Genomic DNA, 19,208 nt, shown 5'->3' on the forward strand with positions numbered 1-19,208 from the left:
TTATTAATGTCTACATTTTGTTTTTGCCAAGTATGTTCTATTACAGACACCTTGATGCATACTTTAAATTATAGTATGTGATCTAAAAATAATATAAAAACATATTGCTTAAAGTATTATTTTAGAGAGTACTAATGTTACTATCCCCACTACAATGTCATTTTCCAATTTTCCTTTTTATTGAAATACTGTAGAATTCCATGAATTTCTAAGGAGGACTGCACCTTCCATTTTAAAGGCTACTGAGTGGCACAGCGGTCTAAGGCACTGCATCTCAGTGTTAGAGGCGTCACTACAGACCCTGGTTCGATCCCCGGCTGTATCACAACTGGCCGTGATCGGGAGTTCCATAGGGCAGCGTTGTCTGGGTTTGGGGAGGGTTTGACCGGGGTAAGCCGTCATTGTAAAATAAGAATTTGTTCATAGCTGACTTGCCTAGTTAAATAAAACATACAATACACTTCTGGGGAGTATCAATATGGCAGCTGGTGGCTTCAAAGCCTCTCTTGGCCATTACATAGCATCAGCAATCCAGGGGTTATACACATCATTGGTTCAACCTCTGCTGTCACTTATACACTGAGTATACCAAACATTAGGAACACCTTCCTAATATTGAGATGCATCCCCCCCTTTTGCCCTCAGAACAGCCTCAATTCGTCGGAGCATGGACTCTACAATGTGTCGAAAGCGTTCCACAGGGATGCTGGCCCATGTTGACTCCAATGCTTCCCCCAGTTGTGTCAGGTTGGCTAGATTTCCTTTGGGTGGTGGGTCATTCTTGATACACAGGGGAGGAGCTCCAGGTGGTATCCGATTTCAAGGCACTTAAATATTTTGTCTTACCCATTGACCCTTTGAATGGCACACATGCACAATCCATGTCTCAATTGTCTCAAGGCATAAAAGGCCTTCTTAACCTGTCTCCTCCCCTTCACCTACACCGACTGAAGTGGATTTAACAAGTGACATCAATAAGGGATCATAGCTTTAACCTGGATTCACCTGGTCATTCTATGTTATGAAAATAGCCGGTGTTCTTAATGTTTTGAATACTCAGTGTATATCTCTCCATTTTTATGCCTCAATGTTTATACTGTATTTTACATAGCAGCATTCAACATGAACAACATAATATTTCTGTGCAATTCCCTTTCTCAGCCTGATCCCAGATCTGTTTGTGCGGTCCTGCTAAATCCTATTTTTGAGTTTATTTTTCTATTTTTTACAGGGAAAGTGCACATTAATCAACGTTTCCGTAAAAGTGCCGATTTTAGCCAGCCGGCTAATTTTCAACCGTAGTCCCTGGGCGGGTTATTAAAAACAATTACAATAACAATACACATGCAGAGCAACATAGGACAAGCAACACGTAGCATGCAGACAGAGCAATAGCACGAAGAGCAACAAAACAAAATACATAAAAGAAACAACACCACTTTCCACACCTCGCAAGCTACAGACAACATGGAAAGCGACAATACACAGCTAGGAATTATGTTCACAAGTCTGATTGGCCTTTAACGTTTTTTTGTGAAGGTGCGATAGGTGGTGCAGTTCTGTGTGTCTGATGGCAGTGTGTTCCAGACATGGGAAGCTCTCACAGAGAAAGCAGATTGACTAAAGGTGCTTTTCCTTAAGGGAACTATACTGTCACCTCTCATGGCAGACCTTGTGGTTCTGCTGCCTTTTTCACCTGCTTTTTAAAAGAGAGGTTGGAATTACGTATGAAGCCAAGGTATGTGTCAGCTCCTCCCCTGACACATAGACATCTGGCTCAGTAGCATCAGTTGCCCTCTTTGTTTAGAACATGCAGACAGTTTTTTTTTTCACATTGAGATGCAAACATGAGTCACTGAGCCACTTTGTACCCTGGACCATTACAGTAGTGAGTTCTTGTGCAGCTTGTTGTTTGCTCTTTGCATGCACATATATCACTGTATCATCTGCATACATTTGAACTTCAGACCCAGTACAGGCAGATGTTAATTGTCACGCCATTGGCACAAACAGCTACTGTACTTTCTCTCCTACTTTCTTCACACCCCACACAGTCAAGTCGTTTCAATTACAAAGACAACTGTCATTTAGTCTGGGGTCACACAGGTCAGAAACTAAACTGGCTACCTATCTAGGAGTTGTTGCGTCTCGCTACATGCAGACTCTAATGCCTTATGACAGGCTGTTGTTTGCGTGTCTGTTGTACCAGCTGAATCATGCTCTGTCATCACTGGCAGGCTGGTTCAGTATTATGGTCTGCCGAGCAGCAGGGTTGACATGGGAACATGGCCTCTGACACAGCAAAAGTGACAATAGAGAGAGAGAGAGATGATGTCATTCTCTCCGCTCTGTTGCCCTCCTCTCTCCTCTTCTCTACTTCTCTTCTGTCTTCTACTCCTTTTTTCCTCTCCTTATTTCCCTCCTCTCCCATTCTCTTCTCTCCCCCTCCTCTCATCTCCCCCATCCCTTCCTCAGTCTTCTTTGCTTTCCCATCTAAACACGCCATCATTTTACCGTGGCTTGGACCTTAAGAAAGCCTGAAGAAGGCACAGTGTGCCGAAATGTTAGCTTACCCATTAAATTGTTGCGAACATATAGTATAGTCTTTCTTTTCATACTTTGGCTGGGCCTCCCATCCAGAGGAGGGCACAGTTTGTGTGGTAATTGTGACACAACACCTTTAGTGAACCTGAAGAGAAGGTACGTCTATAAAGGAGCCTTGAGAAAATCTTGGATAGTTCCCAGGAGGCAATGCCACTGCGGCAAGGCAGATGTCCCATCCCAGAACAGACGTGTATGTGCCTGCAGAGACCTTGCATGAAGTGCTGCCTGATAGGCTAGACACCTGGCTGTTTGTGTGTGTTTGGCAGGGACAATATATAACAAAACATATGTCTCAGAGTATGAGAAGTAATGTGTTTTACCAGATCTACAGTGGCAAGGAAAAGTATGTGAACCCTTTGGGATTTGATGACCAATTTCTGCATAAATTGGTCATCAAATTTGATTTGATCTTCGTCTAAGTCACAACAATAGACAAACATACTGTGCTTAAACTAATAACATAATTTAAGCATGTATAGTGTAGGTTGGAAAATGTTTGTGAACCCCTAGGCTAATGACTTCTCCAAAAGCTAATTGGAGTCAGGAGTCATCTAACCTGGAGACCAATCAATGAAACGATATTTGAGATGCTGGTCAGAGCTGCCCTGCCCTATAAAAAACACTCACAAAATGTTTGTTTGCTATTCACAATAAGCATTGCCTGATGTGAACCATGCCTCAAACAAAACAGATCTTAGAAGACCTAAGATTGAGAATTGTTGACTTGCATAAAGCTGGAAAAGGTTACAAAATTACCTCTAAAAGCCTTGATGTTCATCAATCCACGGCAAGACAAATTGTCTATAAATGGAGAAAGTTTAGCACTGTTGCTACTCTCCCTAGGAGTGGCCGTCCTGCAAAGATGACTGCAAGAGCACAGCACAGAATGCTCAATGAGGTTAAGAAGAATCCTAGAGTGTCAGCTAAAGACTTACAGAAATCTCTGGAACATGCTAACATCTCTGTTGACGAGTCTACGATACGTAAAACACTAAACAAGAATGGTGTTCATGGGAGGACACCACAAAAGAAGCCACTGCTGTCCAAAAAAAACATTGCTGCACGTCTGAAGTATTCCAAAAGAGCACCTGGATGTTCCACAGCGCTACTGGCAAAATAGTCTGTGGACAGATTAAACTAAAGTTGAGTTGTTTGGATGGAACACACAACACTATGTGTGGAGAAAAAAGGCATAGCACACCAACATCAAAACCTCATCCCAACTGTAAAGTATGGTGGAGGGAGCATAATGGTTTGGGGCTGCTTTACTGCCTCTGGGCCTGGACAGCTTGCTATCATTGATGGAAAAATGAATTCCCACGTTTATCAAGACATTTTGCAGGAAAATGTAAGGCTATCTGTCCGCCAATTGAAGCTCAACAGAAGTTGGGTAATGCAACAGGACAACGACCCAAAACACAGAAGTAAATCAACAACAGAATGGCTTCAACAGAAGAAAATACGCCTTCTGGAGAGGCCCAGTCAGAGTCCTGAACTCAACCCAATTGAGATGCTGTGGCATGACCTCAAGAGAGCAGTTCACACCAGACATCCCAAGAATATTGCTGAACTGAAACAGTTTTGTGAAGAGGAATGGTCCAAAATTCTTCCTGACCGTTGTGCAGGTCTGATCCGCAACTACAGAAAACGTTTGGTTGAAGTTATTGCTGCCAAAGGAGGGTCAAACCAGTGCACAGGGACATTGACATGCTGAAGCAGGAAAGGGCCTTCCCCAAAATGTTGCCACAAAGTTGGATGCACAGAATTGTCTAGAATGTCATTGTATGCTGTTAAGATTTCCCTTCACTGGAACTAAGGGGCCTAGCCCGAACCATGAAAAACAGCCCCAGACTGTTAATTCCTTCTCCACCAAACTTTACATTTGGCACTATGCATCGGGACAGGTAGCATTCTCCTGGCATCTGCCAAACCCAGATTAGTCCGTTGGACTGCCAGATGGTGAAGTGTGATTCCATGCATTTTCACTGTTCCAGAGTCCAATTGTGGCGAGCTTTACACCACTCCAGCCGACGCTTGGCAATGCACATGTGTGCTGCAGTTGGGCCATGGAAACCCATTTCATGAATTTCCCGATGAACAGTTCTTGTGCCGACGTTGCTTCCAGAGGCAGTTTGTAACTCAGTAGTGAGTGTTGCAACCAAGGACAGACAGTTTTTACGGGCTACGTGCTTCAGCACTCGGCGACCCCGTTCTGTGAGCTTGTGTGGCCTACTGAGCCGTTGTTGCTACTAGACATTTCCACTTCACAATAACAGCACTTACAGTTGACCGGGGCAGCTCTAGCAGGGCAGAAATCTTACGAACTGACTTGTTGGAAAGGTGGCATCCTATGATGGTGCCACATTGAAAGTCACTGAGCTCTTCAGTAAGGCCATTCACCTGCCAATGTTTGTGTATGGAGATTGCATGGCTGTGTGCTCAATTTTATTCACCTGTCAGCAACGCATGTGGCTAAAATAGCCGAATCCACTAATTTGAATGGGTGTCCACATACTTTGGTATATATAATGTACTGTATGTGACATGATGTTAGGAGATTCTATTGAACATGATTGCAGCACTGTAGATGACTCACTTTAACCCCTCTATCTTCATGAAAAGCACCTCTGAGTCTGGTTATAGGCCTATCTGATTCCCTGACCCTTCACTTATTACAAGTAAAGTTGCCTAACAAGTTTCTCAATAGTTGTTACTGTAACCATGTTACTATGACATTGTACTGGTACATGCACAGTACCAGTCAAAAGTTTGGACACACCTACTTATTCAAGGTTTTTCTTTCTTTTTACTATTTTCTACATTGTAGAATAATAGTGAAGTCATCAAAACTATGAAAAAACACATGGAATCATGTAGTAACCAAAAAAGTGTTAAACAAATCTAAATATATGTTCTATTTTAGATTCTTCAAAGTAGCCACCCTTTGCTTTGATGACAGCTTTGCACACTCTTGGCATTCTCTCAACCAGCTTCACCTGGAATGCTTTTCCAACAGTCTTGAAGGAGTTCCCACATATGCTGAGCACTTGATGGTTGCTTTTCCTTCACTCTGCTGTCCAACTCATCCCAAACCATCTCAATTGGGTTGAGGTCAGGTGATTGTGGAGGTCAGGTCATCTGATGCAGCATTCCATCACTCTCCTTCTTATAGCCCTTCAAATAGCCCCTACACAGCCTGGAGGTGTGTTGGGTGTGTTCAACAATGTCCTGTTGAAAAACAAATGATAATCCCACTAAGCGCAAACCAGATGGGATGGCGTATCGCTGAAGAATGCTGTGGTAGCCATGCTGGTTGTGTGCCTTGAATTCTAAATAAATCACAGACAGTGTTCCCAGCAAAGCACCCCCACACCATCACACCTCCTCCTCCATGCTTCACGGTGGGAACCACACATGCGGAGATCATCCTTTCACCTACTCTGAGTCTCACAAAGACATGGTGGTTTGAACCAAAAGTCTCAAATTTCGACTCTTCAGACCAAAGGACAGCTTTCCACCGGTCTAATGTCCATTGCTCGTGTTTCTTGGCCCAAGCAAGTTTCTTATTATTATTGGTGTCCTTTGGTAGTGATTTCTTTGCAGCATTTCGACCATGAAGACCTGATTCACACAGTTGATGTTGAGATGTGTCTGTTACTTTAACTCTGTGAAGCTTTTATTTGGGCGGCAATTTCTGAGGCTGGTAACTCTAATGGACTTATCCTCTGCAGCAGAGGTAACTCTGGGTCTTCCTTTCCTATGACGGTCCTCTTGAGAGCCAGTTTCATCATAGCGCTTGATGGTTTTTGCAACTACACTTGAAGAAACTTTCAAAGTTCTTGAAATGTTCTGTATTGACTGACCTTCATGTCTTACAGTAATGATGGACTGTAATTTTTTCTTTGCTTATTTGAGCTGTCATAATATGGACTTGATCTTCTACCAAATAGGGCTATCTTCTGTATACCACTTGTTAAGCAGCTATTGTATATGAGGCATCACAGGCTAGCGATGGCATACAAGGGCACAGTGAGCTGTGCTGGACTTGTAATGTCTGCTAAATATTTATATTTTTTATTTAACCTTTATTTAAGCAGGGAGTCATGCTGAGACCACTGTCTCTTTCGCAGATGATTCCTGCATGAACACATACAAAAAAATACACAATACATACTGTATCTATATACACATAATTACACAAAACAATACTATCTATATCCACATCAATTACACAATACATGAAAAGCAAATACAAAACACGAAACGCAAAACACAATCATATAAAGCAAACAAATTCTTCAGTTAAAAGGCCCGCATTCAGTAAAAAGACACACATTCTCTCTCTCCAGCTCCCTCTCCCTCTCCGCCTCTCCCCGGCACTCTGACCTGGATGCTAGCTCCAGACACCTCCTAAATCGGTCACGCTCTTTGAGTTGCTGACTTCATTGAGGGACGTGTACCCTCCACGGACAGATGTGCTGTAGTCATCGGAACAAAGAAGAGCTGAGTGGGGCGACCCAGGGTTTATTTTAAGCTGCAGCACAGTACGCTGCGAAACACAATAAACACTTGTGGTCAATGTGGAGTCAAAGGCAATGGCAGGGCAGAGAAGTAAAAAAACTAAATAGAACTAAGAGAAGTAATCCCTTTAAGTTGCAAATCTGTGCGGGATGAATTGAACATGTCTGGTTGGAGAGGATGTGATTTGTCATAGAGGGAGAACACTGTCAGGACAGCGAGTTGATTGATGTGGTGGTGGATGGTTGGGATTGGGGCTAAGCCTAAGCTAAACCTAAGTTGAATTTTACCCCTTTTTCTCCCCAATTTCATGGTATCCAATTGTTAGTAGCTACTATCTTGTCTCATTGCTACAACTCCCTTACGGGCTCGGGAGAGACGAAGGTTGAAAGTCATGCGTCCTCCGATACACAACCCAACCAAGCCGCACTGCTTCTTAACACAGCGCGCACCCGGAAGCCAGCCGCACCAATGTGTCGGAGGAAACACTGTGCACCTGACAACCTTGGTTAGCGTGCACTGCGCCCGGCCCGCCACAGGAGTCGCTGGTGCGCGATGAGACAATGATATCCCTACCGGCCAAACCCTCCCTAACCCGGACAACGCTTGGCCAATTGTGCGTCGCCCCACGGACCTCCCGGTCACCGGCCGGTTACGACAGAGCTTGGGCGTGAACCCAGAGTCTCCGGTGGCACAGCTGGCGCTGCAGTACAGCGCCCTTAACCATAGCGCCACCCGGGAGGTCCTGCCCTGTCTTTTAGCTGTGATTTAGCCCTGACATAGCCCGGCCTTATAGCCTTTCCTGCCATAGTCCCACAACCTGGGTCATTGCTGGGACATGCCTACTGGCACTCCATAACCACCACCAACCCCCCTTCCCACACACACTCCCCAGTCTCCCCCTGCCAAATGTTCAGCTTGTGTTTATTCTGCTGTGTCATGTAAGGGTAGCAGTATGTTATGGGCCCTTTGTGCCTGGTGAGGTGAAGTAATGCCTGCTAGCCGTTATCAGCAATTGTGGGTTTGATCCATTTGAACTGTATCTCTTTGAATAAAGGTGTACTAAGTTATTGCTAGTCCTCATGCTCTGCCACTATGTGTCGCTGCAATCCTACTCTCACTGTCTAGACTCACTCAGACACCAGAAGTTGTTCTTGCTAAACCTTAAGGATCTCTGTATACTTTGTTCAAAAAAACATAAAATGTAGCTAAATTGTTTGAAACCTAAACACTGGTTAGTGTTTCACAAGTAACACGGCCAAACCAAAGACTTTTCAAGACCTCGGATTGGATGTAGTGTGGTTGAATAAATTCTCCAGCCAACACTATGAAAGATCAGCGTGATCAATAGATTGCCTGTGAATGAGATTATACCTTCTAATCGTCCACTTCACGAAGTGTGGCATATATCTCTTATTGTGAGCCTTTGAGGTCAGTCTATGAATGACTCACATTAGTATTCAAAGAACAGTGCTATTCAATCAGCCGGGACTGCAAGAATCTGACCTTTTCATCAACCTGGAACTGCAACATTCAAAATGTACTGTAGGTTAGTTGTTTTGCTACCATTGAGTCTCCGGTGGCTCAATGTCTCCGGCTCAAAGTCTCCGGTGGTGTTTAAGAAAGCCTTTGCCACCCAATAGGAGTGATTCTTACAAAATGCGTCTTTGATGTAGCCTTGAAAGTGTGTCAGAAACATGTCATGTCAGACTTGACACAAACTCAGTCAGCACTTATTGCCAATGTACTGTAATACTTGTCTCAAACCTTTGGAAACAGACACAAAAAGGGCCAATGTCACTGAAGGCAGCACAAAGCAATTTCAGCACCATTTCAGGCAAACAGACTGCAAGCACGCAAATGCAGTACAAATACACAAACATTGTTTGTTTTTTTTCAACTAGGAGAACAGTCACAATTTAGGCTTCATGACAAATCCCCCTGGTTCAAATCCCCATGGTTGCTGCTGCGGGTGTACTCTACTAGCTGTCTCAAGGAAAGATGTCTGTTTGACATGAGAGAATCCTCTATTTGACATTTTAGCCAGCATGGCAAAAAAATACCCAAAGTCCAATGCTGACTGGATTATTCATCTTTTCTTGTCTGTTTGTTTGTTTCTCTCTCTCTCTCTATGCCCCTCTGTCCATGTATCGCTCAATCTCCACTCTCTTCTATGTCTCTATGCCCCTCTGTCCATGTATCGCTCGATCTCCACTCTCTCTCTCTCTATGCCCCTCTGTCCATGTATCGCTCGATCTCCACTCTCTTCTATGTCTCTATGCCCCTCTGTCCATGTATCGCTCGATCTCCACTCTCTTCTATGTCTCTATGCCCCTCTGTCCATGTATCGCTCGATCTCCACTCTCTTCTATGTCTCTATGCCCCTCTGTCCATGTATCGCTCAGTCTCCACTCTCTTCTATGTCTCTATGCCCCTCTGTCCATGTATCACTCGATCTCCTCTCTCGCTCTCTCTCTCTCTCTCTCTCTCTCTCTCTCTATGCCCCTCTGTCCATGTATTGCTCTCTTGTAATGAATCCTGTTCTCTCTCTCTCTCTCTCTCTCTCTCTCTCCTGAAGTCTCCGACCAAATGGTACATGAAACTAGTGCCTGTAAGTCAGATGACCAGCTTATATGTTCCTCTTCCATCTGTCCGTTTCCATAGTGAAATGTCTCTCACCGCCATCTCCATGGTGACTGTCACCGTAGTAAATGTCATCATTCCACAAGTGAACGTCAGCATGTGATTGCAGTTATTGGTGTTGCTTTTTTGTGCGGTTAACTCCGTTTCCCTGAATTTGATTTAATTAAAAGATCATTTGCATGGTGATATTCTCTATTATGAAGTCGATATTACATTGTCATGTTTTGAGGTCCGATTAATTATTCCCATGGTTTGTGTGTCGTTAGTCCCTGCATGATACAATATCATCCTTCTTCAACTCCAATGAGAGATGCACATGTCCGCCTCTGCCAGTGTATTTCTTTGTCTGTCCGTGTGTGTATGAATCTCTCTTGCACCATCTATCTCCATGCCCAGACCCATTGTCTGTATGTCTGTCTTCCCTGTGGTGCTCCAGGCTCGCTACAGGAAGGAGCAGGCGGTGGCACAGCAGGTGCCCTGGATCCCCCCTGTGGACAACCTGTTGAAGGACACCACTGACGGCTGCGCCCTGGCCACTCTGCTGCACTTCTACTGCCCACAGCTAGTCAAACTGGAAGGTACACTAACTAGACAGCACTAAACTGTATTCTGACCGTGGGGATGGGGGGTGTCTGTGGTTCCCTATCAACACATTACCTTTTTGAGAGGCCTATAGCTGTCTGAGTTATTCAATCACTTAGCCTGAAGGTGTTAAGGGCTCTCCCCTGGCTAGCCTTTCATATTCCAGGAGGAGTGAGTGAGCCATCCATTAGTGATGAACATCAAGTCTCAACTCACCCTTAATCTCATCAACCATCAACCCACTGATGAAGTGGATGGGATCTCATATGGACACACACACAAGGCTCAGTACCCCAAATTCAGAGTGATGATTGATTTAAAGGCACTCCATAAGATTCTGTTTTCGCATCAAAACGGCTTGATTACCTTCTGGAAAACATCCAGTATTCTCATCCCTGATTGGTCAATCCCATACAAAGAAGGGACAAATACCTTACAAATACCTCCAGAAGCCCTACTCCTAACGGATATTCACTTTCTGATTCACTTCCAAGAGATTTGTGCATCACTCGTCTCTCAGACCCCCTTTAACCAACTTAGCCAATTATGTGTCCATGTGGCCTGTCCCTGTCAGATATCTGCCTTAAGGAGAGCATGTCACTGGTGGACAGCCTGTACAACCTGCAGCTGGTGCAGGAGTTCTGTCAGCAGCACCTCAACCGCTGCTGCCACTTCAGTCTGGAGGACATGGTCTACGCCTCCTCTTCAGTCAAAGTAAGTCCACAAGGCAAAGTTATGGCTTTTGAAGTGTGTTTTGAAAGAATCTCTGAGGTACAAATGTATACCCTTTTCACACTATTGTGTCTATACCGTACAGTGTTGGCTGGGATATTTTGTTTTCACATGGTCCTTTCCCGCACCGTTCCAGCAACTAGACTGCATGTGTAACCACGCCAGCGCAGTACAGCTCAGCATGGCTTGGCTCAGCTCAGTAGTGTGGAAAAGTTGTTACTGCACACAGAGTTCAGCCAACTCGGTTTGAATTGTTGATTTTTAAAGGGCAGCAAAAGTTTCAGGAGATTTTGCAAAGAAAATAATACATTTGGAAGGAAGATAGTCCAAGAGCTAAGGACAATGCGTCAAACTAGGCATAAGGCTTGGCAGCTACAGTGTGTGCAGCATTGCCAGAGCTGGTGATTCGTGTATATTCATATTATGTAATACAGCTGGAGAAAGCCTGGTGGAAAATGGGATCTGTCTGAAATGGATCCTGTAAACTCTCTGTCCTCACAAACCACAGATCTGGTTTGTCTGTGCGAGATGTGTCTCTGTTTTGTCTGTATTGCCTTCCCTATTTCTCTCGCTTTCCTCTCTCCTCTCTCCTTCTTTCCTCTCATTATATACCTTTCTCTCATCTCTCTCTTCTACGCTCCTCGCTCTCTCGTTCTCTCTCTCTCTCTCCATTTTTCACTGGAAGCTATTATATCGGTATGTATTGTATCTATGTGCAGGAAGGATGGACACATAACACTTGGCTTGTGTCTTTGTCTTGGCTCCCAGGCTGTGAATAGTGGGTGTTGGTCACGTGTGTTGTTGCCAATGTTTTAGGACAGTCATAGAAACTGATGGGAAACAAACAGCTCTGCATTCCCCATTTTCTCTATTCTTGTACATTAATGGTTTCACAAGTACTGTACTGAAAACTGATGAACGGTTAAAAATGGTATGTGTTGCTTTTTTTGTGGCAGAGAAGTGTCATAGTGGAGAAAAGGTGAGTCGGGGCTGAGTTTGTGTGTGTGTTTGTGTGCTGCAAACAACAGTGTACCACTGGCCCTGTCTGGGTGTTGAGTATTGGCGTCTACCCAGCTGTCAGTTGTGCTGGTCCTTTCAGTGGAGAAGTGCTGCTAGTAACTATTAAAGCACACAGTTCACAAGGGGAGGGGGGAATACTAGTGAGTTGGAATCAGCTGTGTCTGACATGGTCCTTTAAGCAACCCCAGACACACTAGCAGATTCTGAATAAGTCACTTCACAGAAGGCTTAGGAAGGAGATGATTCAGGCTGCGGGTCAGGTGAAACAGAGCCCTGGGGCTGAAGAGGCAAATCAGTCCTACTGCATCTATCATGACACTGACATTGAGTTTATGCTAGCCACAGTAGAAATATAATTATTAGAATTACATTCCCATTCAAGTCAATGTTCTGTGATAGGTGGACCGGCCGCCATATTGAGTGTACCCACGAGTGTTCCAGTCAAATTGCTGTAGTCTGAGAGGCTTGTCCCTTCTCATAATTATATTTCACAACAACCTGTATACTAGCCACTGACAAAAGCCATATATATTATAGATAGTCTCTGTGCACTTCATTTGAACCTCTTCTTAGGGGTTTGAGCTTCTAGTTGCTATTTCTGTGCAGCTTGACCACAAAATCATCCACTCACTCAGCCCAAACCTCTTACTTTTATAATAATTTAAAGACGGAGAGAGAGACACAGAGAGAGACACACACAGAGAGAGAGAAATCTTATCATTTATGGACATGGGGGACCTGAGACTATGCATATGGCCTCAGACGCACAGGTCTCTGGTCTAATCAGCCCCTTGGCTAATGTAAAGTGATTAATGACATCATAGCCCATGGTAGCCTGTGTGTGGGCACCCACTGAGAGGGGTGGGGTTGCCAGTGTGGTCCCTACTAAACAGATTATCCATCCCAATGCTTTAGCGTCAGATTTGTTTGCAGCACCAATCAGCTCTCATCTCAGACATGGAGTGACACGCTGCAATCTCCAAACCTGGCAACCCGCCAGAGAACAGTAAGTGACAGTAAAATCTGACAATCTGGCAACTGGGCGGGGTAATATCAGGCGACAGGGTTGCGGTGTTGTGAGTTGGAGATCAGTAGAAAATCAGGGGCAGAACAGAATGGATGTTTGACTGGCAGTGGTGTTAGGAGAGATAACGCTCACGATCGAATGTGAGAGGAAGCAGGTAGACAGACATATGGAGGGAGCGGACAAGCTTTTGCTATCTGGGCTAGGGGAGACCATTTCTCTTTCTCTTTTATCTATCGTTTCTCTATCAGACTGGGACTGGGAGGACCCCACTCATGCTGCAGCTGAATTGACCTAGAGGAGGTAGGCTACTGTAGCTCACTGCAATGGAAATTGTAGCCTGGTACCAGATCAGTTTGTGCTGTCTTGCAATCTGGTGTTGGTGAGACAGGAGTTGGCAAAACAACATTACCAGATTTGCAACCAGGCTATAAAAATGGTTGCTGTGATTGTTTGCTATACTGTATGTTATATAGATGGAGTTCTAGGATTAAAGATGGCTGTGGTGGAGATTCTGTTGAGATGTAGCGTTGTGTTGTTTTGAATGATTGAACTTGGTTTACATTTTATTGATCATAGTTATTATGATAATTTACTGTAGTTCAGTTGCTACAGAGTTTGACATTGGATAATTGTGTTTGTCAGTGTTCCGGCTGGATGGTTGTTTGTCAGTGTTTTGGCTACTGTATAATCTGTCATGACAGATAAAAACATTCAAATGTTATGCCTGTTATGACATAACACTCTGGAATATGAGCAACGATGATTCCTGTGCTCTGGTTTTGCATCACTGTTTGTTTGGATTGCAGAGATTATTGGCTTTGTAAGAATAGGATTGGCTGTGGTCTGATATGGACACATGCTAACTCGGGGAGCTATGCTCTGCATGACCAAAAACTGCTCACGGTACCAATTATTTTAAATGCAGTGTAGTCACTTTGGGGAGTCACCTCTAGTTAGCTGCTTCTGCTGTCTTGACATACTGTTAAACAGCTGAGGGCAAATATTTCTGAAGAGGTGAATCTCTCACACACACTAACACACTCACACACATACAGTTGAAGTCGGATGTTTACATACACCTTAGCCAAATACATTTAAACTCAGTTTTTCACAATTCCTGAAATTTAATCAGAGTAAAAATTCCCTGTTTTAGGTGTTAGGATCACCACTTTATTTTGGGAATGTGAAATGTCAGAATAATAGTAGAGAGAAGTATTTATTTCAGCTTGTATTTCTTTCATCACATTCCCAGTGGCTCAGTATTTGGTAGCATTGCCTTTAAAATTGTTTAACTTGGGTCAAATGTTTCAGGTAGGCTTCCACAAGCTTCCCACAATAAGTTGGGTGAATTTTGGCCCATTCCTCCTGACAGAGCTGGTTAATCAGGTTTCTAGGCCTCCTTGCTCGCACACGCTTTTTCAGTTCTGCCCACAAATTTTCTATAGGATTGAGGTCTGTGAGGGCTTTGTGATGGCCACTCCAATACCTTGACTTTGTTGTCCTTAAGCCATTTTGCCACAACTTTGGAACTATGCTTGGGGTCATTGTCCATTTGGAAGACCCATTTGCGACCAAGATGTTGCTTCAATATATCCACATAATGTTCTACCTCAAGATGCCATCTATTTTTTAAGTGCACCAGTCCCTCCTGCAGCAAAGCACCCCCACAACATGATGCTGCCACCCCCATGCTTCACAGTTGGGATGGTGTTCTTCGGCTTGCAAGCCTCCCCCTTTTCCCTCCAAACATAACGATGGTCATTATGGCCAAACAGTTCTGTTTTTGTTTCATCAGACCAGAGGACATTTCTCCAAAAGTACAATCGTTGTCCCCATGTGCAGTTGCAAACCGTAGTCTGGCTGTTTTATGGCGGTTTTGGAGCAGTGGCTTCTTCCTTGCTGAGTGGCCTTTCAGGTTATGCCAATATAGGACTTGTTTGACTGTGGATATAGATCTTTTTGTACCTGTTTCCTCCAGCATCTTCACAAGGTCATTTGCTGTTTTTGATTTGATTGATTTACACTTTTCACACCGAAGTACGTTCATCTCTAGGAGACAGAATGCGTCTCTTTCCTGAGCGGTATGACGGCTATGTGGTACCATGGTGTTTATACTTGCGTATTATTGTTTGTACAGATGAACGTAGTATCTTCAGGCGTTTGGAAATTGTTCCTAAGGATGAACCAGACTTGTGCAGGTCTCCAATTTTTTTTCTGAGGTCTTGGCTGATTTCTTTTGATTTTCCCATGATGTCAATCAGAGGCACTGAGTTTGAAGGTAGGCCTTGAAATACATCCACAGGTACACCTCCAATTGACTCAAATGATGTCAATTAGCCTATCAGAAAGCCATGACATCATTTTCTGCAATTTTCCAAGCTGTTTAAAGGCTCAGTGAACTTACTGTATGTAAACTTCTGACCCCACTGGAATTGTGATACAGTGAATTAAAAGTGAAATAATTTGTCTGTAAAGAATTGTTGGAAAAAAGACTTGTGTCAACCACAAAGTAGATGTCCTAACCGACCTGCCAAAACTATAGTTTGTTAACAAGAAATTTGTGGAGTGGTTGAAAAACAAGTTTTAATGACTCCAACCTAAGTGTATGTAAACTTATGACTTCAACTGTAGATGCACACACACACTGCTTTTGCACTGAGTAAGGGAATGTTCATTTTGTTAAAAATTGTGTTGCTGACCTGATGAACACTGCATATACTCAAGGTCATATCGGAACATGTGTGTGTGCCCGCCTCCTTGGGGAACCCTGGGTGATGTTCATCAGGGCAAACCGTAGCAAAACATTTTGCAACTGAAAATGGAAATAAGCATTTCTTACTGGACAAGTCAAGATAGTCACTTCCTGTTGCAGTGTGTTTTCTTGGCTAATGAGTATGACTTTGGGCTAAGTGTCAGTGGATGAGGATGGTAACAAAGGAATAACAATAACACACCATGATTGGTCATGAGGACGTGGCCATGGTTCATTTTCCCATCTATCTAAATGTGTACTAGGCATTTATCACATGCCATTTCTGGGACTCGTTGATTGTGTTTTATCATAATTCGTAAGTGTCATCAATCAATATTTTTGACAGCACCTCTTTGAATATATTTTCATTCCTGTTCTTTCTGACCTGGTTTCTGACCAGGGCATGAGTTGCAATGGTGTATCAACCCGATTATAAGGATAGCAAGGGAAAGGAAGAAAGGCTTTCTTTCTCTTTGTGTACAGGCGATCTGGCCAAACAGGTCCTTGTGGGTCAACCCTATTCATTGGTTCTGTGACCATCTCGAGAGGAGCAGAAACTAGGCAAATGGTTTTCTTTTCACGCACAGGCACATTCAAGTACCAACAGCACCACATACCACTATGTAAATTATATATTAACTAAAGGGATCTGGCTGTGTACTGTAAAATATTGTGATACCTTGGGAAATGTGTAACAGCTCCTCTGTTTTGAGGGTTATTAAATTGATGGGGGAAACACTGTATAAACAAGGTAAGCGAAGTGACTAAATTAACTCACTCTTTACTCTAACCAGTTGGGTTCTCTTTGGTCTATGAAGGTTTTCGTAAATAAAATGTCAATGTATTTAATTGACTGATCTCAAGTAAGTATTTATGATGTGTATAATAGTTTGTCTTTTTGAAGTTAACAGAGACATCTTGTGGAAGCTCAGGTATACTGCATTTGACAGTTTTGAACCGTTACGTTTTTCTACAAGAGTTCATGTTGCAGTGGTCTTTTGCCTGGTGTGTAATGTTTATGTTGCAGTCCTGTTTCTATTAACCTTAGCTTTACCACCACATCCTGTCTGTTTTTGTCTTTTCCAGAATAACTACCTTGTGTTCATGGCCGAGCTGTTCTGGTGGTTTGAAGTGGTTAAGCCCTCCTTTGTACAACCAAGAGTTCTGGACACTGAAGGAAAGCAGTTTTTTGTACTTCAGAACTGTTTTGTATTTTTGCAAACTTCAGACATCCAGATTAAATCATTCCTGTTCTATTTAATGGTTTTAAAAGCCCAGTACAGTCAAAATAAATTGTTTCCCGCTGTTTTATATCATATTCTACAACAGCTGATGAAACACTTACTGTAAAAGTGTGAAACAATTTTATCAGTGTTATTTCCTGATAGTTGCTGGTTGAAAATACAATCTACACTGGACCTTCTAATCAGCAGGTTTGCATGGGCAGGAGTTTTGGCTTTATATGGTGACATCACAGTAAATGCAGTAAATGTGTTAATAGACCAATAACAACAAGATTTCCAAACCTCTCTGCCAATAACAGCTAGTTTTCAGTTTTCCCCTCCCCACTCAGACCACTCCCAGACAGTCTTAGCAAGATATTTTTTGTTGTTGTTGCTGAAAAGCAGATTTTGCCCATTTTAATGGAAAGGTACTTAATTGTTACCCAGAAATGATTTGATATTGATATAAAAACAGCTCTATTGGGCTTTTAATTAAAGTAATGTGTTTGTGTTTGGTTTTTAGAGCCAGCCCTCACATCGTTGAGGAACATGCCCTCTGTTCCCATCTCCAATGTCACCAAGACGAGCTTCGTGGAGAGACCGCCCAGCCCAGAACGACCCAGGTACTATTTCTTATTCATTTATGGTCCTGTTTGGCTAAGTTGGTACATCATGTTCGATTCACACTGGGGGCACCCATTCGAAAATGTATGCACGCATATATATTTTAGGGGAGCAAAATTATTTGGACAAATTCACTTATATGTGTATTAATGTAGTAAAAATGTAGTATTTGGTCCAGATTCATAGCATGCAATGACTACATCAAGTTTGTGACTCTACACATTTGTTGGATGCATTTGCTGTTGGTTTTAATTGTGTTTCAGATGATTTTGTGCCCAATGGAAAATACTTTTTATTGTAAATAAGAATAGAATTATGTTTCTAAACACTTCTACAGGAATGTGATTGCTACCATTATTACGGGTAATCCTAAATGAGTTGTGAATAATGATGAGTGAGAAAGTTACAGATGTACAAATATCATACCCCCAACAAATGCAAACCTCCCCTGTTATTGTAAGAATGGCTCTCTCTACCTCGCACTTTATCAGCTAGCTTAAAAATGGACTTTTCTTCTTCTTCCCCCGAATCGGACCGGGTCTGGATCTGACCAGGTCTATATGGAACAAGACTCGTTGGAACTGGATCTCTATAAAACTTTTTTTTTACTATTATTTTTGTAAATGTAATCCATTTTCTCCCAAAATGGTAGTTATAGTCTTGTCCAATAGCTGCAACTCCCATACGAGGTCGAGAGAGGCGAAAGTCGAGAGCCATGCGTCCTCCGCACTGCTTCTTGACACACTGCTCGCTTAACGTGGAAGTCAGCCGCACCAATGTGTCGGAGGAAACACTGTACAACTGACGAACGAAGTCAGCGTGCATGCGCCCGGCCTGCCACAGGAGTCACTAGAGTGCGATGGGACAAGGACATCCCGGCCCGGCAAAACCCGCCCCTAACCCGGACGACGCTGGGCCAATTGTGCGCCGCATCATGGCTATCTGCAGGGGATACTGATCAGAGGTTAAGCAAACCCATCTGGAATGTATTAAGTAGTCTGGGGTGGGCGCATACTGTACATACAGCGCTCAAGCTATGGTGCCAAGCTTAAAAAAAGACCCCGTTCCACAATCTCTCAACAGAGGTGATAATGTCTTGGTCATCTGGAAACCTGTATGTTTTTTGTAGGTGTTCGTGATTGACAATATTATGTTTTATTTTTTTCACCCCCTCTAGCCTGCCTCTCCAACCACAACCTAGGAACTCAGGTAACTTTATCACTAGAAGTTTTGGCTTCTACCAATTGATCATTAAACAAATTAAAGTATAATAACAATTGATGGATCTAATATTAGATGCATATTCTCATCCAGGTGAAATAAAGAGATCAACCTCAATGTCCTTTGTGGATGGCTGTGTAGGAACTTGGCCCAAGGAGAAAAGGTTAGTATCATGGAGTAAGTCAATTAATGACTTGTAGCAGACAAAATACAATTATTGTTTGGTACAACAAAAAAGTGCAATTCTAATAGCATTTGACTG

At 43.2% G+C, this 19,208-nt stretch overlaps 1 protein-coding gene across 1 annotated transcript in view; it reads left to right on the forward strand.

Moving 5' to 3' along the window:
* The window catches only part of LOC139408961 (calmodulin-regulated spectrin-associated protein 2-like), a 77,228-nt gene that overhangs the window by 45,954 nt on the left and 12,066 nt on the right, over positions 1 to 19,208 (forward strand). Inside the window, exons 5-11 of the mRNA XM_071153491.1 lie at positions 9,701 to 9,733; positions 10,202 to 10,343; positions 10,922 to 11,061; positions 16,965 to 17,069; positions 17,627 to 17,724; positions 18,903 to 18,934; positions 19,040 to 19,109. Coding sequence (XP_071009592.1) covers positions 9,701 to 9,733; positions 10,202 to 10,343; positions 10,922 to 11,061; positions 16,965 to 17,069; positions 17,627 to 17,724; positions 18,903 to 18,934; positions 19,040 to 19,109 — 620 coding nt within the window. The remainder of the gene's footprint in view (positions 1 to 9,700; positions 9,734 to 10,201; positions 10,344 to 10,921; positions 11,062 to 16,964; positions 17,070 to 17,626; positions 17,725 to 18,902; positions 18,935 to 19,039; positions 19,110 to 19,208) is intronic.

This window comes from Oncorhynchus clarkii, chromosome 5 (assembly GCF_045791955.1).
Source record: "Oncorhynchus clarkii lewisi isolate Uvic-CL-2024 chromosome 5, UVic_Ocla_1.0, whole genome shotgun sequence".
In the NCBI taxonomy this organism is placed as follows: Eukaryota; Metazoa; Chordata; class Actinopteri; order Salmoniformes; family Salmonidae; genus Oncorhynchus; species Oncorhynchus clarkii.